Source organism: Lissotriton helveticus, chromosome 12 (genome assembly GCF_964261635.1).
Source record: "Lissotriton helveticus chromosome 12, aLisHel1.1, whole genome shotgun sequence".
In the NCBI taxonomy this organism is placed as follows: domain Eukaryota; kingdom Metazoa; phylum Chordata; class Amphibia; order Caudata; family Salamandridae; genus Lissotriton; species Lissotriton helveticus.
Window position 1 is genome coordinate 892076813 of NC_136073.1, and position 27644 is coordinate 892104456.

General features: G+C 49.3%; 1 protein-coding gene across 1 annotated transcript in view; it reads right to left on the reverse strand.

The window, feature by feature from the left end:
- AGFG2 (ArfGAP with FG repeats 2) overlaps positions 1–27644 on the reverse strand; it is a 564405-nt gene that overhangs the window by 64707 nt on the left and 472054 nt on the right. Inside the window, exon 10 of the mRNA XM_078670884.1 lies at positions 23025–23114. Coding sequence (XP_078527010.1) covers positions 23025–23114 — 90 coding nt within the window. The remainder of the gene's footprint in view (positions 1–23024; positions 23115–27644) is intronic.

A 27644-nucleotide genomic window follows, 5' to 3' on the forward strand; every position in this document is an offset into this window, starting at 1 on the left:
TTTTATCGCAGCGTTGGAGATGAGCTTGCCCTCTTGTATAAGCATCTCCGCACCCTCTTTAAACTGGTCTGGAAGGTGTTGCAACAGTTGTTCTAGGGTGTCATAATGTGCCCTATCGTATCTGGCCAACAGAGCTTGCGTGTTTGAGATGCGACATATGTTGGCTGCCTGAGCTGCCACCCTCTTCCCAGATGCCTCCAGCACTTTTGACTCTTTGTCCGGGGGAGGAGCTTCACCCGTTGTTTGAGAATTCGCCCTTTTGCGGGCATTAGAGACCACCAAAGAGTCTAAGGGCAACTGGCCCCGTATGTAAGTTGGGTCCCGAGGTGCAGCCCTGTATTTCTTCTCTATCCTGGGGTTGACAACCCTTGCTCTGGTGGGTTCCTTGAAAATGTCCGTGGCATGCTTCAGGACCCCTTTTAGCATAGGAAGAGTTTTCACAGTTTTTTCTGCAGCAGAGAAAGTGTCAAATAGAAAGTCAACTTCCACAGGGTCAGCATGCATTTCCACCTTATGGTTCAAAGCTGCCCTTTCAATCAAGGCATTAAATGCCGCAGCGTCTTCAGTGGGAGACGTTTTCACACTATAAACCTGAGGGTCATGGACAGCCTGCTGGTCCCCTTGATCACCAGTGTCCATCCACGAGTCCTGTTGCTCATCAGGGTCTGTGTATGCAGGAAAACTATACTCCTCATCTTGCTCACCCTCACCCCCATCTGAGCAAGTGGGTGAAGGTGTTGCACTCCTCCTAGGGTGTGGGGGAAGGTGCTCAACCAGTACTGGTGCCTCTGGTGCTGGTCTCTTCCGCTTCAGAGGAATCACAAACGATTCCAGGGGCTGGGAAGTGATTTTCCTCTTGTAGAGCGTGAGTTTTCCAGTGTCGGCGTCGATGAAATGCGTCGACTGCTCTTCTAGCTCAGGTTGTCGATGACTTAAACTTCCACTCGGGTGAGTTTGCGTCGACACTGCAGAGTCCTTGGTCACCATCCGTGGTGAAAAGGTCTTCGGCACCACCTTAGGCGGTAGAGTGTAGAGGATCGGCATCGAAGTCTTCTTCGGTGGGGGCAAAGGCTTAGGTGCTGAAGGTGTTTTCAGCTCCGACGCCGACTCCTTATTCCGTATCCGCTTGAGGGAGTCCGAGACCTGCTTCGTAAAGGAAGCGGATGGTTTCGTCGACCCGACCGATGACCTCGGTCCACCTCCAGGGGAAGAACTAAGCGTCGTTGACTTTGGTTTTGCCGCTTGAGGCGCAGGCGCGGCGCCGACTGAAGCGCCACGATCAGCTCCCACGGTCACAGGTGTCGACGCCGACAGTTTCGGATCGACAGCCTTTGCCTTTGTTGTCGGGACTCCAGACTTCGGCTCGGTGCCCTTTGCCGACTTTGTCTCGACGGCCTTCTTGGCTTTTGGATCGGTAGCCTTGCCCGCTGTAGGCTCGATAGTCTTTGACTTCGAGTCGACCACCTTGCTGGATACCGGCTCGACGACTTTATTCGAGCTGTGTTCCTTGACCACTTTTGGCACCTTTGCCTGGTCGATAGTCTTTTTAGGCTTGGAGGCCTCCCAAGACGACGGCGTCGATGGCTGAGCAGACATCTTTGGTTTTGATGGCACGTCGTCAATCTTTGTTTTCGTCGACACCGATGTTGTTAGTTTCGGTTTCGATTTAGTTAATGGCGGCTCCGCTGAGGTGTCCGTAGCCGGGCCGGAAGGCGGGGCCGTGGATCAAGGTGTAAGGTCGTGGGTAAGGCCGAGTGGCGATCCCGTGACCTGAGCCTTTGTAAGAGTACGAACGGGGCATAGCTCTTCCTCCGAGCTATCTTCCATGGCCCCATATGCTTCGTCGTCGCCCCCTACCTCATCGACGTTTTCCTCTAGGTCTTGGCATTCGACGTCTGCTCCGTAGTCGTGCTCGACCTCCGCCGATGTAGGTGAAATTTGCAGGCGATGCTCCAGCTCGTCCGCTTCAGGGTTTTCGAAGATGTCGTCCGGTGCCGGGGCCGACCGCTGGGCCTCGAGGCGCGCCACGCGCCGAAGCTTGATCGTCTTCTTCGATCTAAATCTTGAACAGGCCATACAGCTGGCCTCGTCGTGGTCCGGCGACAAGCACTTGTTGCACACAGGGTGCACGTCGATGTCTGGGTATTTCGAACCACACACGGGACAGTTCTTGAACAGACTCCGTTCCATGCCGTCGAAAGTCTTGCTGCGTCGACTGGGCCTTGATGACCGAAGAGTCACCAGACTCCTCAGATATCCGACTCGACGAGTTGGAGTATACACGAGACCGAACGCGAACAATACCGACGGGGTAAAAGAAGGCCTTCTGGCCTTGGAAAAGTTTTTTATATCGATTCCGAACAGGAGATGTCGAAATCACATCCGAACCCAATGGCGGAAAAAAACAATCTGGGGATGGAGTCGATGCCCATGCGCACTGTAGTCCAGGGGAGGAGCCACCTATCTCGTGATACTTCGAAGACTCTTCCAGGACAACAACGTGCAATCATCCGAACCCAACACTAGGCGGCGATTTATGCTATAGATATGAATTTAGCAGCCCACATGCCTCGAACACAAATGCACTTCACACGAAAGTATGTTCTCAATGCACAACAAGGGATTGAGTCCAGTTTCCTTCATCTTTGCATACGTAGTTCAATGATGATTATTATTTCACAATACTACTCCAAAGAAAAGGACACCAATTACCCTGCCACTCCTCATGCCTGGGAATGGTAGAAGATCAAAACACGTCACCGCTACACAATCTGGAAAGGAGGGGCTGAGAGATAAAATATGCCTTGGGGAAGGAAGGACTATTTGAGATGAATGTATAAATCCCTCTCTTGGGCCGCTAAATATCCTGATAATTCCAATTAAGAACACCACACAAGGAGCACGACTAGTTTTGGTACCCCACATATCTATAATTAGACTGCTGATTTTAACAAATGGACGTTTATCAGCGGTTTCACTGAATTAAATTTCTTTGATACATATGCGCTGAAATGCTTTGCATTTATCTACTTACACCTTTTATTAGACAAGTGGTTCACACTTTCGGCACATCACGCGGATACCGAGGATCATTGAAATAAAATTAAATATTCATATTTTTATTGATTTATCTACAATTCAGTAGCCTCTTGATTTTCATAAATAAGGATTCAAGTGTCAATGTTTGCGACTATGAACAATACTTATGGCATACTCCACAGTAGCACAGAGGAAGTGTCCTCAAGCATTTAAAGGCAGTACATGAGGAGAATACTGGAGTATGTTTTTCTCGTATACTTATTGACATGGGCCAAACCCAATGGTCGTTAAATGGGCCGCGCTCCCTTTATTATAGATACATCAATCATAGAAGGAGAATAAACTTCAAGGACCTCCACACTGGTAAGTGTCCATGATCCTCACTGGAGTCTAGATAAGATCAGGGATTCTTGGGGGCCTTTGCCATTCCACAACCTAGGCTCCAATCAAATTTCTAGTAGAGTAAAAGTGCGGGGAATGTCCTCATGGAAGCCACCATCTTCAGCAGCTCACGGGTCCATCTCAGAAGGCACAGTGGAAAGAGTACAAATAAGAGCCGATGACATCAACCAACTATGGGCAGCAAGCTGCTTTAGTCGATATGAAGGACCTTGGTCACAGCCCTGCACTATTTACACACCAGTTGTGGATGACACTGCTGACACTTCTAGTGCTGCTGGTCACGAGCGCTATTTCAGACAAATCTGGTTTGATCTTTCAACTAAGCTGTCAATCTTTTCATGAACACTTAAAACCATATCTTCCTTTGTCACCTAGAGCAAAGGACATCATTAAAAATATCAGAGCCCCCTTGATGAGAATAGAACATGTCATGCGGCAAGACCTCAAACCACCAAACCAACAGATTTAACATAGTGTCCTGAAGACTAAAGTTAACATCACACCAGACATCATGACGCAGGAGGCTGAACATAAAGTCATATCCCAACTCCTCAATGAGACTACATCAAAAGCGGGGGATCCAAGTGATGCTACCTCAGCTACCCCACGAACAATAAAGGTGAATAAGGAGGGACATAGCTGCCCCCTGACTATCTCCAACAAACATTACAGCACTGCACTGATCAACACCTGAACAGCTGTCCAATTAACTGATATTTGATGAACCCAAAGTGGAAACTGACCAAAGAACCTCCAAATATTAAACTATCACACAGTAAAAGAGATATGCAAAATCAGAAAACTTATAAACTAGTTGTAGTTGGCTGGCACATTATATAGAGTCCACCTATGGTGAGGCACTGTGTTCTGAGTCCAGGAAATCCTTGGTGAGGGTGTTTAGGTCCCTGAAAAACAGAGCTCATGGGGTAGCCGTGGAGAGCAGCTAAGGCTTATCCAGGAGGGGTGTAAAGCAAGTGCATGTAACACTATAGTCAGTCAGTAAGATTTTCAAACAAGAAAGAACCACAACAGGGGAGTATAAAAATACTTTGTATTTGTTAACACACACTAGAGACTAACTTGGTATGTTTGCTAACCGAAGATATCAACTACACATAAGAAATAGGTTAAGTAGCATAGAAAAAGACATAGGGCCCAACCAGGAGCCAAACCATAAACTAAAATAGTGGAATGTAAGGCAAGTAACAAAATGGGAATAGTACCCAAGGATGGAGAACCCCAGTGGATACACAGAACTACTCAAGGTGACCCCAAGACGCCCGGGGGCAAAGTGATCACTCTTGCTCAAACGTCCATAGGGTAAGTCGCGGTTTGAATTTAATAGTTCTAGGACCCTTCTCAAAGGATCCCGAAGAAACCCCTTGGATCAAAATAGGTTGGGGAGCCACCCCACAGGAACCAGGATACCTACACCAGGGAGGCCAGGTGCATAGGGATCAAGAGATTCCAGAATCGCCCATAGACGCAAATGGAGATTTGTGGAAGATCAGCAGTCAGAGTTTCATGGACCAGTCCGGTGGAACCAGGAAGTGGATTCCAAACGAGAAGAACCTGAAAGCAGAGGGGACAGAGTCCAAAACACACAGAGGTGACCAGGAGGCACAGGAGCACAATACCAGCCCATGTTGGAGGTTCTTGCTGTAGCACAGCGAGGTTGAAGCAGCGGCTGTGGAGCCCAGGTAAAAGTCCACATTTGTAAAGTCCACATTTGTAAAGCGCACAATCACCCGTAAGGGTATCTAGGCGCTGGAGGCCGTCGGGAAGATTAAGCGAGCTATTGCCCAGAGTCACATGGTGCTGGGCTAACCTGCCGCCGGAGCCGGGGATCGAACCGTGGTCCCCAGATTCCAGCGTCAGTCGCCCTGGCCGCGGCGCCACACCTCTCCCTAATGATGCAGAAGCACAGGAGCCTTCCAAGCTGTCCCTAACCAGTCGACGAGTGCAAGAAGGTAAGTGGCCGGCAGGAACACCAACAAGCTTTGGCCAACGGAAACGGTTTGTAGGAGAAGATGCTATGCTGCAGGCCAGCAATGTCTGTGGGACTAACCCAGCAAGGGTAAGTCACAGCCGGCCCTCTGCACATAGGAGAGCCAGCAGGAATCGATGGAGCCCCCTTGAGAATTCTATGGCAGCAGGTACAGGGAGTCGCAGGGAAGCCTCAGCAGCACACAGGAGGTGAAGACCCACGATGCAGGCAGGACGTTATTCTTGGAGCTATGCAATGCTGGAAGCTGGGGCTTCTTAGAGCTTGAAGATCTTTCATGAAGAGAGCCAACAAGCCTTGGGAACAGAAAGCGGACACGGTGTACAGGGAGACAGTTCAACCAACAAACCACCACCTGTGTTGCAGAGCCGGGCTACATCCACAGGACAACAAAATCGGCAAACTGGTTGTCGACATAGAGGTGCCTGCGGATGAAGGGAAGTGACTCTTTCACTCCAAGGGAGATTCCTTCTGTCTGGGATGCAGGCTGAGTCCTTGGTGACTCAGAGGATGCTCAGCCATGGAGTTGCAGAACTTGAAGAAACACAGGGACGAAGATGCAGCAGGAATCTTCCCACTGAAGGCAGTCTTGTCTTTGGTCCTGGCTGGAAGAAGAGCAGAGTTCCAGTGTCCACCAGCAGAAGACTCTTTGGACAGTCTTCACATGATCTTAAAGTTGTTGTTGGGACGAATCTAAGGACCAATACGGAGGAGAGCCATTAAGTAACCCTAAAAAGGGGGAAGGACCTCTTCACTGGTGACCCGCCTATAAGAGGAGGTCAGGGTTGTGGTACTCAGCTGTCGTAGCCAGACCAATGCTCCCAGGGGCCAAGATTCAACATGGCAGAATCAAGTGGCCACTTGGAGCTCTAGGCACCTCCTCAGTAAGGAGCTGTACAGGGAGGGGGGGTGGTGGATCCCCCTGTCCTGTGTGTCGTTTAATGCTAGAGCGGGACCCAAGGACTCCAGCACTGGGCAAAACTGGTTTATGCAAGGAGGGTAACAAATTAGCCCTTCAAAGTAGTTTGGTTGTGTCCGGAAGTGACCCCTCCCTACCCAATTCTAAAGGAGACCTGGTCCCATCACTCCTTCGCAGTAAATTCTTTTTTCACCTTTCTCTGCCCGGGTTAAGCTAATCAGCAGGGGGCAGAACACTGTCTAGGATTGGACAGGCTGGCAGGCAGACCCTATAAGCCTACGCAGGTAGGTATCCGGGGTCCTCTAAGGAGCCCTCCCCAGTACATGGTATCATGCAACTACCACTGGAATCGGTGTAGTTGCATGATTCCACATGTTTGATATCAAACATGGCCAGGTTCAGGGCAGGCATTATGTAGTTGGATATTTTGACTTGCCAGTGTCCACTACATGTCTTATAATGGCTTTCCCGGACTTACAAAGCACAGAGAATGGAGACCTGGGATTGCAGGGGTACATCTGCTTATCCAGGATTACCCAAACACTTAGAACCATGCACCCAGCGCTTGGAATGAAGGGCCTACCTTAGGGGTGACTTATCGGTTAAAACTGCAGTACCGGGATATAAGAGAACCCCTGTATTCAAAGTGAAAGGTGCAAGCACCATTTCACGCAGACTGCAATGGCAGTTCTACAGACAGTTGCACAGGCTCTCATGGGTGGCATAATACATGCTGAAGCCCATGGGAGTCCCCTGGTGTACCAATGCCGTGGGTACCTCAGTACCATATACTCGGGACTCATAATGGTACCCCAGTATGCCAATTGTGGGGTGTACAAAGTACTTACCAGAGTTAGAGAAGAGAGCACTGCCCCTGGGGCCCTGATTAGCAGAATCCCAGTGAACTACAGTCAAAACACACTGACACCAGGTAAAAAGTGGCGGTATCTATGCCAGAAAGAACCCACTTTCTTACACTGGTCTGGGAAGAAAAATAAAGAAAATTGCAAGTGTCTTTCAAGCCAGACAAAAAGTATGTCAGCATTTCAGTCGCAAACAATTGAATGCAAATATGGGGATGAAAGAAACAAACAATACTCTTGGTAAAACTCGAAAAATGGCACTTACGACTGCAAATTATGCTTCTATCACTCCAGCTATTCCACAAACATCAGTCGCACACACTCTAATTGTCTCTGAATAGACAAGTCTGTGAGGAACTAGCTAGTCCCCACTATGAAACCAGATATAAAAAAATAATACATCTTGGCTAATGACACCGAAATAGACACGATAAACAAGAAGTGCTCGCTGGAGCAGGAGATTCAAATTAAAAGGAGAAAAACACTATCAGTTAGGGAACGTGCTGGCCACCAACAGCAAAAGGCACAAGGCTGAATAAATCAGCAACTGCCAATGAGCCTCCACTTAAAACTACTGAGTAAACCTGGAGGTCTGGAATCAATTTCAATCCCAGTGCTTTAATATTTTTTCCAGGCCATTCACCATTGGCGGAGAGTAATCCCTTGCATGGAAACTTCTTTATTTTTAACCTGTAATCCTTGTTCTCTTCCAGGGAAATCCTCAAAGTCAAACAATGAATTGTCCCACCCACATGTACGATCCAGGGAACACTTTGCAAATACATGTTGGGCATTCACAAACTCCTCCTGTAGACAAACAGTGCACATACATAAAAAACAATTGCCGTTGCCAGAGGTGCAGATGTGTAGGGAGGCGGGGGTGAGGGAGCAGAGATACTGATCTAGTTAAATACACTGGGGGTGGCACAAGCCCTTTCCTAAGGAGCAGCTCCCTCCATCCCTGGTGCCTAGTCGATGGATCCCTGTTTGCAGAACTGACGACATTGCGCGTTCTCTTCTGTGGCGAATAGATCTAACCAAGGCTCTCCCCACTGCTGAAAGAGACCTTGAGCCACTTCCGAGTTAAGACGCCATTCGTGATCCATCATGCACCGACGGCTGAATTTGTCTGTCCTGGTGTTCAGGGAACCTGCCAGGTTATGAACCACCAGGGTCACGCCCTAATGTTCCAGCCATTGCCAGAGGCGCAGAGCCTCTTGACACAGGGTCCACGACCCCACCCGCCCTGTTTGTTGAAGTACCACATGGCGGTGGTGTTGTCCGTGAACACCTGCACTACACTTCCCCGGACAGAGGGGAGGAATGCTTTCAGTGCAAGTCGGATCGCCTGCAGCTCCAGAAGGTTAATGTGGAGCCGGGACTCTGCCGGAGACCAGAGGCCTCTGATCTCCGACTCTCCTATGTGCCCCCCCCCCAGCCCAGGAGGGACGCATCCGTCACGACTACGTGCTCTGGTTGGGGTAGGGAGAGGGATCAGCCGCTGACCCAATCGCGGTCCGTGAGCCACCACTGCAACTGTCTCGCAGTGCCCTCCGAGATCAGGACGTGGTCGGACAGGTTGCCCTGATGCTGGGCCCACTGAAACTTCAGGTCCCACTGCAGAGCCCGCATCCGCCACCGGGCGTGATGCACCAGAAGGATGCAGGAGGCCATCAGCCCCAGAAGCCGCAGCGTCAACCAGAACGAGACTCAGGATAAAGGCTGAAAGATCGGAATCAGAGCGGGAATATCCCGAATCCGCTGTTCAGGAGGATAAACCCTAAACTGTGCCGAGTCCAGAACCGCTCCGATGAAGAGGAGCTTCCGAGAGGGACACAGGTGTGACTTCGGCACATTGACGGAGAACCCCAGCAGATGAAAGAGGTCGGCCGTAGTCTGGAGGTGGCTGACGACTGTCTGGGACAAGCCCGCCTTCAACAACCAGTCGTCGAGATAGGGGAAGACTGACACCCCTAATCTGCGCAGATGAGCTGCGACCACCGCCAGTAGCGCCTGTGGGCCGGCAGGTCGGGGATGTGAAAACAAGCGTCCTGCAAGTCCAACGCCACCATCCAGTCTTCAGGGTCCAGGGCAGGGAAGACCTGAGCCAAAGTCAGCATCTTGAACTTCTCCTTCCGGAGGAAGCCGTTGAGGTTCCGCAGGTCCAAGATAGGGCGAAGGCCCCCTTTGCCCTTCTTGGGAACCAGAAAGTAGTGGGAATAGCAACCACACCCTACTTCTGGCCCAGGAACGCACTTGATGACCCCCTTGCCCAAGAGGGCCGATACTTCAGCTGGCAGAAGTTGCAAGTGATCCACCGACACGCGGTGGTACTGCGGTGGCATGGCTGGAGGAGTCGCCTCAACGGGGAGGGAGTAGCCCCTTTGGACGATTTGCAGCTCCCACCTGTCCGATATGTGGTGCGCCAGTGGAGGAGGTGATGGCGAACCTTGCCCCCCACTGGTGTCAAATGGGCCTGAAAGCTCGGACTAGGAAGGCTTTGAGGCAGATGCTGCGGGGGTGGATGTGGACTGGCCTCGCCGTTGTCCCCTGGCACCGCCACGGCGGTTACCACGTCTGCCGCCGCACTGCATGTTAGTCTGCGGCCCTTGGCTGGCAGGACGTGAGGGGGCGTCCCTTCCTTGGCCACGAAAGGAGCAAAAGGCAGAAGTTTGCTGGCGCTGGCCCGACAGGCCCAAGGACTTGGCCATAGCCTTGGAGTCCTTGAAGCGCTCAAGCGCACTATCTGCCTTGCCACCGAAGAGGTGGCTGCCATCGAACGGCATGTCCATGAGGGTATTCTGGACATCAGCCGAAAAGTTGGCAGACCTCAGCCAGGCGTGGCGGCGAACCACCACAGACGTGGAAATCGCCCTTAGTGGGTCCGTGGTATCCAGCCCACATCGAATGGAGTACCGCGCTGCGTCTCGTCCCTCCACGAGTGCTTGAGCGAGCTTCACCCGGGCCCCCTCCGGGGACTCCGGCAGCACGTCCGCAACCGTATCCCACAAGGAGTGGGTGTAACGGCCCACAAGGCAAGCGTTGTTGACTGACTGCAACCCCAAACTGAGGGAGGAGAACATTTTCTTGCCGAATTGTTCATAACTTTTGGTTTCCCGATCTGGAGGTGCAATTGGGAATGCGGATTGGAAAGTAGAGGCCTGGATAACCAGGCTCTCGGGGGTTGAGTGGGTGGACAGAAAAACTAGGGTCGCCCGGAGCAGGGCGGTGGCGCCTGGCGACGTTCCTATCTACAGGGGGACCTGTAGCGGGCCTGGACCAGGTGCCCATCAGGATGTCCGAGAGAGTCTCATTAAACGGCAGTAGAGGCTCCGAAGAGCTTGCCTGCAGCTTAAGGACCTCAGTGAGGATGTTAGACCTCACTGTCGCAACGGGGAGCTCAAGAGCCAAGGCCTTGGCCGCCCTCATCAGCACCACACTATAAGCAGCCCCCTCCTCCGTAGCAACGGTAGGAGGGGAGGCAAAACCAGTGTTCGGCGAGGTGTCCAGACCACTGACTTCCCCTAGCTCGTCTGTCAAGTCCTGAACTGACTGACACTCCTGTGCAAGAGGGTCCCCAGGTCCCTCCCAGTCTCCCTCGTCCTCCATCTCCTGGAATGCAGGGGCAAAGGATGGAGCCGAATCATAGAAGAATTGCTCTTCTGCCGGCGTCGAATGCGGCGTCGAGTGACGCTGGTCCGACGCAGGATCCGGACCGAGGGAAGGACCAGGGACAGCGCAGTGCGGGGACTGCGCCGGGGGCGACACCCTAGGGGTCGACGCCGGCGGAGTCGTAAGGTCGACCAGCGGTGACCCGGATCCAGGGGGGCCCTGAGCACCCGACGGCGCCGGGGCCGAAGCACCCGGCCCGCTTGGGGTCCCAGTCGGGACCGCGGGGCCCGAAAGCGCCACGGAACCCGACGGAGGAGAGAGCGACCTCATGGCCATGAGGAAGGCATCGATCTTCTCCGGCGTTCGGCCCAGGGACCGGCGGGTATGGAGCAGGCCGCGACGCCTGCGGCGGAGCCGCGTGGGTGGTGTCGCCCGAACCCCCGGGGGCATCACGCGAGCGTCGCGGGGGAGTCAGAAGAGCGATGTCGCCTCTTCGACTTCTTGTGCCTCTTACCTGAGGACTTGGAGCCTGCCGAATGGTGACGACTCGCCGAGCTTCGACGACTGTAGCCCCGCGACCGGTCCCTCAACCCCCTCCTGGACTGGTACCGTGAGCGGCGTGGGCAGACTGCCGGATCTCGAGGCGCTTACGGGACCGCTCCGGCCTAGCCTTCGACCTCAGAGCCCGGCAGTCGGGGCACGACTTGTCGTTGTGGTCGGCCCCAAGGCAATAGAGACACCGACGGTGGGGATCGGTAACGGACATCAGTCGGCTGTAATCGGCAAAGGGGTTGAACCCGGGCATCCCTATCGGCACCTGGAGTCCTAATGACTCGAAAAATGATCAAAAAGGATCGAAAAAGTTTAGTCAAAAAAGACTACGGGTCACTGCTTTTTCCGGATCTGCGCTTGCCGGCGCGCAAAAAAGTAGAACTAAAGTCAGCGCGCGAGGGCGGCGTTTAAGTACTCCGATGAAGTCATCCCAGCGCCAACGACGCCGACGCCGGACGCGGAGCCGCAGACGACACCTACCGACGCGCAGGGTACTGTTACGCAAAACTTTCCGGATCCAGTCTGACGCCTGGGGATATTCTAAGGTAAGGAATCTAACACTAACCTGTTTCTTTCAGTTATGCAAGATTACCAGCAGCAGTCACCTTAGTGCATCATGGGTAATAAATAACGGCCATAGCAGCAGAGCCCCAGGCACCACGATTTAGCACTCAAATATCAGCTTTAAATATATTTTGGAAATTCAACCATACTTCTCCAAACATCATCTTATGAGTTGTGAAAATACACACAATTTCATTTCACAGGCGCACTTGAACATTTTAGCATACATATAATAAATTGATCAAGCAAAAGATTCTAATTTAGTGAGCTGGGCAGCATATAATAGAAATGATACCAGCTGCTCGCTGGAGAAGCCTGATCTGGACAATTATTTAGCTTAGAGAAAAGTAACAACAAGAGGCACCATTGTATGAATCCTGCAAGAACGAAAATCATGATATGTTTAAACTAAAAGGTCACCTAACTATATCCAAGTCAGCAGAGTAAAAACGTACAACTATTGAGGTATGGTGCTCGTTCACCGATTACAAGGAGTAGCTTCTGAAAACAGTCATAAACATACAAAACCAGCTGTTGCATTAATACTATCAACGTGCGACTCTAGTGTCATTTGCTTTTGAGTGATTATGCACATTTTCAGAAAAATTACTTGATATGCAAATCTGGTGAAATGTGTCCTCGCGTCGTTGTGGGCTTGAGAATGCATTTCGTGCTAAAAAAACATGGTGTAAAGTTCACAAATGTCGAGAAAAACGCCTCACATCACTCCGTTTTCGGGAAACATCATTTACCACGAAGGCATTACCACTAATAACGTTTACCACGTGACACTTACCACGCAAACGTCTTTACAACGAGGGTGCCTTCCACGACGTCTTTACCACGGGCTGGGGGGGAGACGTGGTATTCCTTCAAGTCGTTCTGCGTGGGCTTGGGGGGGCAGGGGGTGGGGGGGCAGGGAGGGGCGTGGGCTTGGGGGGCAGGGGGGGGGCTCGGAGAGGGGCTGGGGGGGTCTCCCCCCCCAAAAAACAAACAAAGGAGCGGATTACTTAAATTAAAAAAACGAACTTCAGTACCACCGAAGAAAAAGGAAAGTGCCTCCCCCAAAGACGTGCCGTGTACGTGAAAATAGCAGTCCCTTTTTAGTTTTGGTAGACGTGTTTTGACGCTTGTTTCGATGGTGAATTGAAGTACGGGCTGCTGGTGAAAGACAGGAAGGTGTCAGCTAAGAAATTAATCTTTATCGTTTGTGCTTAAAGGACGTTAAAATGCGTGGTATAATCCTTCGTTGCAAATTCCAGCGTGGTAAAGCCACTTGCGAACTAAAATTTGCGTGGTAATGCCATGCGTGGAACTTGTAATCGTGGTAATATCATATATTCTCCGTTTTCCAGTGATAGGACTTTTACCCCAACAGACTCGAAATTATGGGACATGAAATAATGGAGTCATTTCAGAACTTTTGTGTGAGGTAATATGCAGGAAATTGTGTGAGAATAAGTTGGAGTCACAAAACCTTCGCCAGGATCTAATTAAAACGATTTCTCTCAACCCACGGTGGTTGAGCCATCTAGGTACTAATGGCCTTTACCACTGCATTTTCTTTTATGGCGACATCAGGGATCCGGTATTCGCTGGATGTTTGAACCGCGGCCTGAACAGCTGATGCTAAACGCCCTGCTGTCTACTCCACGTCACCCACTACGGCTACAACCACATCCAAGAGTCGCATCAGTAACGAGAAGTCTCATCTGATCCATTTTACATCATGCACCAGGGTCTGCACCAGATACTGTTGAGCTGCATCTTTTAGAAGCTGAGAACTGTCTGACCGCCATCCTATAGCTTCATAAACACCAGCCTGGGCTGAGGTTATAGAAATAGCACTTCGGCACATGGGAATCACTGCCCAGCGCTGCATGGAATCTACAGTTGAAGCAAGCCACCAGGAATGTGTCATTGGTCTCAGATTTTTATCAATCTGAACCGAATCAGTGGTCAAACGTCTAACATAGACATACACATTGATCAGATCATCCTACTTTAAAACCTCTCCAGAAGAACTTGAAGGGAATTCTCAAGAAGAAAGCCAGCATTGTCCATGTGCTGTAGGTTTAGAAACATTAAAGCACCAGGTGACTGCATCTGGCAGCATTTTTAGACATGCGTAGAAAATGTGTGACCAATTGTCATCCAACAATCCCGCAGTCCACCAATCGGCTGCAACGGAGTCACTGCTGTGTCACGAGATCCCAGAGAGAGGTGACAAATGTACTCAGGAGCCTGCGCCAGGAGCAGCTGAAACTCACTGACTGGCAGATGCTTTGGAAACAGAGGCCTGCTATGTTTTAATTACAGAACAGGATTTAAAGTGGTTCAACCTGAATCAACTGTAATTAAACAATGTTAGAATTATTGCAACAGGGTTTCAATCATATTTCATAAAATGGTAGTCAACATCAACTCAAATTTCCCATTTTAAGAGAAAGAAATGATCTTGGGGTATTTTGAGTCGCACGATGGGTTGGGAGAAAACCCAAGCTCCCAGAAACCAAAACCGACTGTTTGGAGAGGATCTGAGCATTCACAGGAAAGGAGTACCCTGAGCAGCGTTGAAGGAAGCCTTACTATCACTCCCCTTCATCAATTCCAACGTGGAGAGCGCACCTTCCAGCATCAACTTAATCAACCGCAGATGGCCTCATGTTCCCATCAGTGAGATCCTGGTCTATGTGGAGAACCAGGTCTATCCCTCAAGCACCAGTCTCTTTAACGGCAGCCAAGCATTGAGTCAATGTGAAAGGCACTAACAACTCTACTGAAGACAAAGGAAGAAGGAGAAAAGTAAACAAAGCTAAAGGAAGACCCAAACACACGGAGAAAGGAAGGAGGAAAATAAGACCATATACGACAAAATACTGAGAAACATGCACAAATATTATGTTTATGAAGCTTAACCCAACACCGTACTTTGAAAAAAAATAAGAATCAACAGAAGAGCCTTGAAGAATGAAACTCGTTCCAGGAAAGGAAACACATCCCTTTCTATGTGAATATGAATGTTACTATTTATGAAGCACAATAGAGCAAGAAGATGAAAACAAGTATACGGCTGTCTCAAGATGATCACCATTCTTGGGATACAGATGGTTCCCAAAGAGGTTTCAATCCAAAGACTGCTTCCCTTCTACCACAGGAGAGTCCAAAAAGAAGACGCTGAGGAATGCGTCTAAAGAAAACATTTGGCAATTTCAAATCTTGGCCTCTTGGACAGGTAAATAGCAAGTAGATCTCCTAATGGTACTCCATCTTGTACAGTATGTCAAACCAGGATTCAGTGATGGCTGCAGCCCATCCCAAGTCCACGGCGTTGGTTCATTTTGATAAGAGATGTTGCAAGCCTGAAATGACAGCCAATGAAGGAATAAGAGTGCTGAGGGGGTGGCAGAGCATAGAGGCAGCTGTGATGGAGGTTATTCCCACTTCACAGCCAGAAGGTTGTTTTAAAGGTGTCTGAAACACACTGGGACGCAGTGAGATGAGTGTACGCAAACAAGTGATGTTTGGCTGTGCCTTTTTCCACCCCCTCCCCCAGGGAATGGCGAAGGAGTGCGGACCCCAGAGGTTGTTTCTTAGGGTGGTCGCTTGCCGAGTGAGGAAGGTATGGGGATGCTGGATAAATGAAATGCCAGGTTAACAAATCAGGAGTGACAAAGCTGGACTTCTTTATCTTCAAACTTTCAAAGAGAAAGCAGCTGCTGATGAGGATTACTGTCGACTCGACTACTGCAGAATCCCTTAGGAATCGAATTGAACTGACGGCAGCGCTAGGAAGCATTACAGCGCCTGAGTGTAGTGGCGAAGGCGGTCTCTGCTACAGATAAGAAAGGTTACTAACTGTTTTGGAGGATTTCGTACAAGTGGTGCTACTAAGTTGATTTTAAAAGTGGGTAATATTGCCCAAGAAGTGAATTAGAAGACAAAGCGAGAAGTGCTGCACATCTTAAGGTATAAGGTTTGCCCAGGACCTTTACTGGGGGTGCTATAACTAAGGTGGTGAAAGACTCTCTCATAGCTCATCTGTCTTGATGACCCCACGGTACTACTGGTGGTGGTGAAGGAAGCAGGTTAGTAGGTTGATTCAGTCTTTTCCAGGAGCGAGTCAACTCCCGTTGCATGACAGCCCTGGTATGGGGAGTCCATCTTCATCTAGCTTCTGCGGGTTGCCGGTTACCGTGTTCCTGGTGTCCCTGGTGTCCACACGGAACCTAGATGAAGACGGACTCCCCACACCGGGGCTGACTCGCTCCTCGAAAAGACTGAATCAACCTACTAACCTGCGGGACCGCGCGATTTTCTTGCTGACCTAACGGTCTATTAGACATCTGTGGAGAGCCATACTGGCTCCTACGCTGAACACACCACCAGTAAACAGGACCACCATAAACTCGCATACGAGTTCCTTCTTTCTGTTTAGATTTTGAGACGTGTGTCTTGCACCTGGGACCACAATACCATACCTGGTCTAGAGCCCAGCCGGGTCGGAAGTATCACCGGCTTAGCGACCTTACAGGTGGCCTATACATTTCGTAAGCCCTGAGGAGTAGCGGAAATTACATTCCTTTGCGACGAAACACGTGTCGGCTGGCCATAAAGGATATTAAACGAAATTTTCTTTGAAAGACATTGTTGTTTCCTCTAGTAGCTGTGACTGAAATGCTCTGGTGTCCCCAAGGACACACCTTTTGCTATACTATTACTTTGTGTGCAGTGGCATTTTTGTTTTTGTGTCTCAGTGTGTTGACTTCCAACACACAACCTTGGAGGGGTAATAGGGCTTATCCCCTCGCCCTCTTGCACCACTTCATAACAAATTGTGACCTATACCATGCGACTTACAATTAGCTGAGCGCCCAGTATTTCCCCTTAATCCGAAAAACCCTACCTCAGAAGACTTTTCCTTGCAACAACCTGTTTACTGTGAAACGGGGCCTAGTGGCATATAGCAGAATGTCGTCGGCGTATGATATACGCTCCTCCCAGTTCCCGTCTCCCTTTATCCCAGTAATCAACGTGTTTACTCTTACCCATGCCATGAGTGGCTCCAGTGCCAACGCAAATAGGACGGGGGATAGTGGGCACCCCTGCCTCGTCCCTCTGCGCAAGTCAAAAAATCGGGAAAACAAGCCATTCACTCGTACCCTAGCCATTGGTTTCGTATGGAGTAATTTAATCCATGAGCGAGATCGTGGGGCCAAATCCAAATCTCTCCAAGACTGCAAACAAATAGTGCCATTCAATGCAATCAAACGCCATACTTGCGTCTAATAAGAGCAACAACGCTTCATCTTCCGGATGGTACTGAGTCAAGTGCATTACCCCGTATAGACGCCTACGGTTTAGTCTGGTCATCAGGTGCGGCATAAAGCCCGACTGACCTAGATGTACCACAATCGTAACAGCTTCCCAGATACGATTCACTAAGACCTCGGCTAGGATTTTAACCTCCAAATTTAGCAAAGGTATAGGTTTGTATGAGCTGCATTCTTCCGGAGGTTTGCCAGTCTTGGTGATCACCACTATCATGGTTGTTCGCTGATCTGCTGGTAAGAATCCCCTTTCCCTTGTGTCTTTAAACATTCACAGCAAATGTCGAGCCACCACCCTGCCGTGCCTTTATACAATTCGGCCGATAGGCCGTTGGACCCCCGATGCCTTCCCGGTCTGTGTGTCCCATGTAGCCCCTACAATTTCCTCAACTGTGATGTCTTTTTCCATGACCTCTCTGTCCCCAACTGCCAATGTAGGGAGCCGGACGTCTACCAGTAGCCCGCTACAGCCTTCTCCTGTTCTAGTGGGTGTAGAGGTGTATATTCCCCCATAATAATCAGCAACGGCATCCGCTAATCCGTCCCAGGTCGTCTGTTCTACCCCCTTGGAGTCTCGTATTTACACCACACAGTTCCTCTCTCTAACCCTCTTTTCCTGCCACCCGATCATTTTGTTGGCTTTATCTACGAGGTCGTATAACCTACTCTGTGTTGCTAATGCGAGAGATCTAGCCGCATCTTCCGCCAGATCTCTCATTTCCTGCCACTTGAGCCTAACTTGATGTAGGAGTGGTGGGTCAGACTCTTCCCCTGCTAGTATTTTTGCTTCCAGCTTAACTATTTCTCTCTCCAAGGTGTCCCACTGGATCTTTTTTTCTTTTTTCCCACCCATGAGCAATGCTTGTACATACCCACATATCACTGATTTAAATGCTTCCCATAATGTGCATGCTGAGTCCACTGACCCTTCGTTTTCTAGGAAGTAAAGTTATACCCTCCCTCTAATTTGGTCTACCAGAACTTTATTCTTGAAAACCCAGGGATCTATTCTGGGTGATAATTCAGTCGTTCTCGGCAGACCCTGGAAAATCTCCACCGGAGAGAGGTCTGAAATACCACGTGCTTTAATGTTCCCATTCCGAAACAACCCAGCACTGTATGTGTCAGGATATGGTCTAGGCAGGATGTGGTCTAGGCAGGAGTAGCTACCGTGCACCGCTGAGTAATAAGTATATTGCCTTTTCTGGCGATTGTGTAGGTGCCATAGGTCTGTCAGGCCCATGGCCTCCGCCTGCAGTGGTTTCGTATACCCTCCCCTAAGTTACTTTGGACTTCCTGCCTCTTTCTGGTTCCATGGTCGCATTCATGTCCCCACCTAATATTAAGATTCCCCAATGGGAGATCAACAAGCAGGGCATCCAATACCAACAATGTGTCTGTGTGGATAGCTGGCGGAACATAGATCGAGACAATGATTAGAACCTTCCCTTACCATGTCCCGGTGAGGGCCACTTATCTCCTAAATGGGTCATGCCATATTTTCTTTACTGCCAAAGGAAGGACGGTCTTTATCAGTATTCCCACCTCTCTCGACCCAGTGTAACCTGCACGAGCTACCAATTTGTATCTGTACCTGTCTAGCGCCTTATACTGGTTGCCCTTCAGATGCGTGTCTTGCAGTAACACTAGGCCAGGGGAGTGCCTATGTATTGTAGGACTGTTGTACGCTTCATTCGGTTGCCCAACCCATTAAGATTCCATGCCCGGATTTTCACATTATTAATTCCCTAGTGTCCCCTTTGACTCCGCACACCTAAGGTGGAAGCTTCCTTATGGGAGTTGCTAATTTCTGTGCTGGCCCGTTAACTGGCACAAACACCACCTCCTGCTCTAGACACTAATTGTCTTGCAACCTGACATTTCTGTAACAATGACCAGTCTCATACTGACTGAAACAATACCACATTCCCCAACTATGTAACTCCCCATACCCTGCTAGGCAGGCTTAACTAACCACACACCTCCCGAACTTGCAGAGCGCTTGTCGCCCCTTTAACTTTGTGAACTAAAATTGTGTAGGCCGGTGCCTGATGGTATATTGTACCGTCACGCTTACCCATACATCCTCAATCTTTCAATCCTGCTGATAACCATATGATCTGTTGGATATATCCACCCTCTAGATACCAATCACCCCCCAGTTGTTTAACCTTTCCCCTTGTTCATAAAGGATATGACTGACGGTAGTGATCAAACACGTCGACTGTCTCTTGAACACGGGTGTTAGCATTGTCCATGTGCAGTTTTCAATGTTCCAATCTTTCCTGTCATATCAGTCTTAGTCTTCTGTGTGCGTTCTTTCTTCCACTGGGCCAACTGGCTGATCATTCTGCCTTCCTCTCCTTTGTCTCGCTGGGAGTTATGTCCCACCGTTCGCCAGCCACTCCCAGGCCTCTTCTGCCATATTGAAGTACCAGGTCTTCTCCTCTGCGATGACTCTCAGCTTTTTTGGGAACAATCATGTATTTGATCTCTTTGCCTCGCAGTTCCGTCTGGAAAGCCTTGAAGGTCCGTCTTTGCCTTTGGACCTGTAGCGTAAAGTCTAGAAAGAACTAAATTATTGTATTGTCGTAGTGGAGGTCACCATGTGCACGTGCTGCTTTCAGTATAGCGTCCTTATCTCCAAAGTTAAGGATCCGTGCTATAATCGTTGTGGTGCACCCGGTTTTGGCTTAGGGATCAGGGCTCTGTGCGCACGTTCTATAGTAAAATAGTTGGAGAGTCTTTTTGGCTCAGGTGATGGAGTATTAAGTCTTCCAAAAATAAATAGACCCTCTGCCCTTCTGCGCCTTCCGGGACCCCCACCACTCTAACATTATTTCTCCATGCTCTCCCTTCTTGGTCTTCCAGCCTTGCTGCCATAATCTCTTGTTGTTTTGTGAGGTTCAATACTTGTTCCTCGAGGCAATTCGTGCTGGTCTGTACATGCTTTCCCTCTGTCTCTGCTGTGGCGACTGTCAGATATTTTATGACGACCCGCCTGTAGAAGATTCACATCTACGGTCACTGCATCAATTTTGGGTTCGATCGATCCTTTCAGGATCGCAATCGCTGCCGTTATTGCACTCAGGAAGGGTTCTGTTGGTTCCTAGTCCGCTGTTCCTGGGTACCTGTTGCTTGTTCCAGGACCATAATATTTGTCCATTTTGTTAGTTTGAGTCCCTGCCTGCCCCTTGGGCCTCATCTGGGAAATGTGTGATGCAGCAGCCCTTTATGTTTTCCTGCCTCAGGAATGCCTTCACTGTCACCGTCTTCCTGCACTGACTGATTAACTAGGTCACACTTCAGCTACTTCTTCGTTGTATCTCCCAAGGTCCACGTCACTACCGGGCACCTACAGTGCAACCTCAGTCTGATAGAACTTCTTCGGTGATCCTCACGAGGCAGTCCGTTCTATTCTGTCCTCGGATCTTCCTTGCATTAAAAGGCCACTTGCCCCGAGTCTGTGCCTGCAATGGCATATCCCCTCTGAACTGCCCCGCGGATAGATGGAGCTTGCCACTTCCACTGGACCCCACTTCTAAAGAAAATCGGTTTGAGACTAGTTTGATATTGCAGACAGAGGGTTTCAAGGAGTAAAGTTGTTGGCCTGTGCAAGCGCCTTATAACTCACAGTGTATCTGGTCCCTCTAGCAGCGGTTCCCGATCCTGGTTGCTCACACCGTTATCGCGGAGACTCAACTTCGTTTTTGCCTCGTCTGTGGAACAGTCGGAAAAGCGCCAGTGTTCTCCCTTCTGTGCGTTTAATGCCGCCTCCCTCTATTACTGCCTGTAGCGGCCTCCTCGTGCCGATCTAGTTTCTTGGTGGCGTGGCTGTTTTCTTCCCGGCGTAGGTCAGAGGCTCACGTTTACCTTTGTGGGTGTACTGCTTCGTGGCGCCGTATTCCCCTCCTTCCTCTATGGCTCGGCAATACAGGTGCCGGAACAGTCCCTCCCGCACTATAGACCTCCACCGACCACTGAGGCAAGGCCCTGTGCGCTCCTCGATCACTGCTGATTCTCAGCACCTCCCCCGGTGTGTATCACAGCAGGGCCCGCCGAGGGTACCACCCTCGCTGGTCTCGCCGACGGGGGTTGATGCGGGGGGAGTGTCCGCAGTAAGCTTCCCTCTACTTGCCTGCTGCCTCTCGTTGGGACGGCGGGAGTTCGCCACAGCTGTTCTGGATGTCTTCACCGATTCCGGCTAGGCACTCCTCAGTGGCTGGTGCTGTGCAGGCCTTCCCCCGCTGGGCCTCCGATCTAGCGTCTCGTCTGTGCTCTGCACTAGATTCGCGTCTCGTTGCTGGCCCAGAATTTTCCGCTATGTTTTCACCACTGTGCCGACATTAGCAGGACCGGATATTAAGACGGATAATGGGGTGTCCGGAAAACGAGGGACGGAGCTTCGCTAATGAGCTGCAATCTTGGTTGGCTCCTAAGCCACGCCCGAATATTATGATTCAAGATATGGTTATGCAGATGCTGTGAAGGAGGCACAGCAGGACCAAAAGTCCCTTCCTCAAATGATAGTAAATGTTCAAAACCCGTTGAAACGGTCTAATATCTGGATGCCAAAATGTCCACACGCAACTATTTGAGGCTATCAAGACCCACATCCAGCGAACCTCAACCTAGACCCAGTGCTGCCCAGAGCTAGGGAATGCCCACCTCATCCCAAGCACTTGCCCAATCCAGGCCAAGGTCATAGCCTAAGAGAGACACTGGGCAAAAACCCTTATGACCATTGCAAGTCACTTTCCAGCGCCATCAACATTGCCAGCTCTTAAAAACAGGATGCAAGACAACACAAAGGGTAGACAATAACTGCACTGTTACACACAGCATTTATATTTGAAAGAATAAGAGATCCTCACAGGCTCTGGGGCACCATCTCCATATCCATCTTGACCAGAACAACCATGCTCAAGCTTAGGAATGACTTGAAGGCCCACCTCGTCAAAGACCACGATCTCCTGATGAATTAACAGTTCGCTTCTGCTTTCAGAACTCAGCTACCTCTGCAATCACCTGCTGACTGTATCTTTACCTTTGATTCTGTACACTGCTCCACTGCCTTTGATCTGGGCTCATGCTTTACCAAATACAACATACATATATTAAATACTGATGTAAGCCTGGCCCCTTTAGCGACTATATATCCTAGTGGAGGTTATATAATGAACGTCAGCCATGGTTACATTATTAAGCAACTAATATACTCATTGAGACTGAATGCAGACATGAGGCTGGACTATCACTGTCTGCATCAAGATGTCCTTCCAGGAACTATGTAGAGAAGAACGAGTGCTGTATTTACACAATAATACAAATACCCATAGGAACTGAATGCTGTTATGTTGCTGTAACATGTTGAACATCTGGATGGTCTTGCATTGTTGCATGGAAAAAATGCACATAACAGATGTAAAATGAAAGTGGTGAGCTCCTTCAGGAATGTCATCTAGGTTGTCATTTGAAAACCATCTGTGACACATTACGGTAGCTAAGTTTTATTTACCTCTGCGCAACAAGAGAATTTTAGTAGATTTCAGTTGTGGATTATAACCAAAATGGTCTTTCAACATACGTTTTTTTCTTCTCAAACACATATGTACAATCAGGGACCTTGCTTGTTGGTGAGGAAACCAGCTAAGCTTGTTAATCTGCATTGAGTCTATTGTGGCTTTGTATTGAGGATACAACTACAAGACAAACTATTTATACTTTCTCAGTCTCACCTGGCACCATGCCATTGGTCTGGAATGGATTTGTCGAGGGCAGTGACGGCTGAGGGGCAGTCGCAGATGTTGCAAATGGGTTGGTGAAGGCTAAAGAGAAGAAAGACAAATGTACAATAACCTTCTGCTGAAAGGAAAACAATTCAAATAGAAAACAAACATTGAAGTGCTAAACTGAGTAGATTTATTCACAAATTACATATGAATAAAAGCAATAAAATAAATAGCAGCAGAAAGTTAAAACATTTATAAATGATTACTGTGCAACGTTTAAACCATATTCTAGTAACTATAAATGTTGATACACTTTGAGCTACAATAACTGAATCAGTAGTACACACTTACAATTAATGGGTGAAGATCAACAGGTCAAAGTAGCTCAATAAATACAAAATGAATTTGAGAAATGCAGTTAGTGATTCCTAGCGAGGACACTACCAGTAAAGATACTAGAATATGGCACTTCTCTTGCAAACTTCACCTATAACCCACATCATGGTATTCTTTGCTATAGACACAAAGGAGGATGTCACAGTGGCAGGACCAATTCAATATCTTACAGATCATTTTTCTTCTTCAAGAAGTTCCTAACTCAGCACGCCTAAGAGAAAAAGTGTCAATACCATTGGTGGAATTTGGGATTGGAAAACTGTAAGTTGGTTCCTGCCCCATTCTACAAAATATCCAGAAACTATATGCCCCAGGTTATCCTCTACCAATCACGGAGACAGCTGGAGATACTCCCTCACAACTGGGCAATGGAAGGTGGTGCAGAATGGCAGTCACTGTTTAAAGGTAACAAGATCCTTTACACCAGTGGCTGGGAAGATTGCTACTGCTGGATGACTTCAAGACCTGAAAGATAGGCAACTACTGCTTAATTGTTCACCCAAAGCAGGCTATATGGAGCCACTGGTGCTAGCCTTTGCAGTACCCTTTCAAATGGATGTTGGCAATACAAGCCATTTCCCTGCATGAAGATAAGAGTTTCAGCTACTCTTCATCATTTGAATCTCAATGTCTGTGAATCATTCAGAAGTTGGATCCTGACATGGTGAGATCTAAATTTTGTTTCCACGTGAGGGGTCAAAAAAGTGTGTCATAAGCTAGGATGCTCTCTAATGGAAAGTCCAAGGCAGTAGTCCAGTGGTTCCCAAACTTTTTCGACCTGTGGCTCCCTTGACCTAATTGCCAGTTGGCCATGGCTCCCCATTGTGTGCATCTTGATATACGCATATCGTTTATCACAATGAGGCGAAGCACGATCCTACACATTAGATTTAATCAACTAAAGTATTTAGAAACAGAATAGTAACTCTTGCAAATGAGCAAGAGGGGACAGATACAGTAGGAATCGAGACGGACAGCCAGAACTCTATTTTTATTACTTATTAATATGGTCGTTCAGGCTCAAAAAACATGAAGATGGTTCAGTGGGCCTAAACCAGTCAGAATCAGCACCTTGCCTGGCAACGGTGCAAAAGGTGGGTTAGCCATCTCTGTGCTTCATTTTACTATCGCTGATTCCATCATAAACTTTACACATTCTAAGGAGAAGTGCACCCCCATCTCATCCACTTGAAGTGAGTAGCTCAGAGGAGCTTTAGTCATTTTGTCGTGCACCTCCCAAAGACTCAACGGAAGCAGCACAAATGGGAGACTGGGGGCACTTTTCTTATGGCTTCGATGTCCCACCCAAGCCCTCTTTTTCAGATACTACACACAGCGATACACGCCCATTCACAAAGCCACAATAGCCCCATAAAAACCACACAGTGGAAATATCAAATTTTCAACCAGCTGCAACTGCCAGGGTCGAAAACTGCCCTTTGAGAATAAATGACAAACTTCCTGCCAATGAGGAAAGGTGATTACAAAAAATATTTATATATGTTTGTGTAAACTAAAGATGAGAACTGAATGCGTTCTATGACCATCGTGGAGGTGAGGCACATTGTAGAAGCAGCTTGCTAATTTTACAGGCTTGTCAAAAAAGATGTAGAGCAGGGAAAGTCATAAAAGGCTCATTTTACAAGAATTCATTAGCTGGAGCCTGCGTTTGTGAAGAGGTCCATTTATGTGGCCGTTTTAGTGTTTTAAGATATTTAGCAGTAATTCCCTCTTGGTTACTTTGCCCTCTTGGGAGGGGCAGTGGGCTGCTGCCTCCATTTCAGTCTCACTGGGCACTGTTTACACCCCTCCCCCTGCGCCGCGGGCGGCTGGGTGTTAAATAAGTGTCACTTGCTGCCTTCAAGCTGACCAATTCATTTGTTAATTGCGCATATTTTCACAAGTACATTAGCAGCTTCCTCAGCAAAGCCACAGGCTATCTTTCACACATCGTGGCCGGCGCCCCTGGCTACTCCTAACGCCGCACAGGGGTGCTGCGGCGCACAGTTTGGGAACCACTGCAGTAGCCCAATGCAGACAAGTTCATTGTGTCCTTTGATGTTGTCACAAGTACACATACCTTCCTTCATTATCTCTTGAAAATGTTCCTGTTTTTTTCTCTTTGGCTCTATATTTAATGAACTACTCCATGGTGTCTCATTAGGCATGTTTACAGCAACCCAATAATGCAGAAGGAGTGTAAGGCTTCGGAATAGTTACACAAGTCTGGCACACCCTGCATAAAACACCCATTGTTTGGCTCTCTAACATGATGTAGACATGGATCCTTGACTCTCCGTGACCGGGGGAGATGTAGACATGGGTCTTTGGCTCTCCGTCACAGTGGGGAGATGTAGACATGGGTCTTTGGATCTCCGTCAACGAGGGAGAGGTAGACATGGATCTTTGGATCTCCGTCACAGGGGGAGATGTAGACATGGATCTTTGGATCGCCGTCACAGGGGGAGATGTAGACATGGATCTTTGGCTCTCCGTCACAGGGGGAGATGTAGACATGGATCTTTGGCTCTCCGTCAACGAGGAAGATGTAGGCATAGATCTGTGGCTCTCCGTCCACGGGGGAGATTTAGGCATGGATCTTTGGCTCTCCGTCACAGTGGGGAGATGTAGACATGGATCTTTGGCTCTCCCTCACCAGAGGAGATGTAGACATGGATCTTTGGCTCTCCGTCAGCGGGGGAGATGTAGACATGGATCTTTGGCTCTCCGTCACAGGGGGAGATGTAGACATGGATCTTTGGCTCTCTGTCACAGGGGGAGATGTAGAGATGGATCTTTGGCCCTCCGTCACAGGGGGAGATGTAGACATGGATCTTTGGCTCTACGTCACAGTGGGGAGATGTAGACATGGATCTTTGGCTCTCTGTCACAGGGGGAGATGTAGACCTGGATCTTTGGCTCTCCTTCACCAGAGGAGATGTAGATATGGATCTTTGGCTCTCCGTCACAGGGGGAGATGTAGACATGGATCTTTGGCTCTCCGTCACAGGGGGAGATGTAGATATGGATCTTTGGCTCTCCCTCACAGGGGGAGATGTAGACATGGATCTTTGGCTCTCCGTCACCAGAGGCGATGTAGACATGGATCTTTGGCTCTCCGTCAACAGGGGAGATGTAGACACGGATCTTTGGCTCTCCGTCACAGGGGGAGATGTAGGCAAGGATCTTTGGTTCTCCGTCAACGGGGGTATGTAGGCATAGATCTTTGGCTCTCCGTCACCGGGGGAGATGGAGGCATGGATCTTTGGCCTTTCGTCACCGTGGGAGATGTAGACATGGATCTTTGGCTCTCCGTCACAGTGGGGAGATGTAGACATTGATCTTTGGCTCTCCCTCACCAGAGGAGATGTAGACATGGATCTTTGGATCCTCGTCACCAGAGGAGATGTAGACATGGATCTTTGGCTCTCCGTCAGCGGGGGAGATGTAGACATGGATCTTTGGCTCTCCGTCACAGGGGGAGATGTAGACATGGATCTTTGGCTCTCCGTCACAGTGGGGAGATGTAGACATGGATCTTTGGCCCTCCGTCACAGTGGGGAGATGTAGACATGGATCTTTGGCCCTCCGTCACAGGGGGAGATGTAGTCATGAATCTTTGGCGCTCCGTCGCCGGGGGAGATGTAGACATGGATCTTTGGCTCTCCGTCAACGGGGGGTATGTAGGCATAGATCTTTGGGTCTCCGTCACAGTGGGAGATGTAGACATGGATCTTTAGCTCTCCGTCAACGGGGGCGATGTACACATGGATCATTCGCTCTCCGTCACAGGGGGAGATGTAGATATGGATCTTTGGCTCTTCGTCACAGGGGGGAGATGTAGACATGGATCTTTGGCTGTCCGTCAACGGGGGAGATGTAGGCATAGATCTTTGGCTCTCCGTCACCAGAGGAGATGTAGACATGGATCTTTGGCTCTCCGTCAACGGGGGAGATGTAGACATGGATCTTTAGCTCTCCGTCAACGGGGGCGATGTACACATGGATCATTAGCTCTCCGTCAATGGGGGAGATGTAGGCATGGATAGTTGGCCGTCTGTCACAGGGGGAGATGTAGATATGGATCTTTGGCTCTTCGTCACAGGGGGGAGATGTAGACATGGATCTTTGGCTGTCCGTCAACGGGGGAGATGTAGGCATAGATCTTTGGCTCTCCGTCACCAGAGGAGATGTAGACATGGATCTTTGGCTCGCCATCACTGGGGGAGA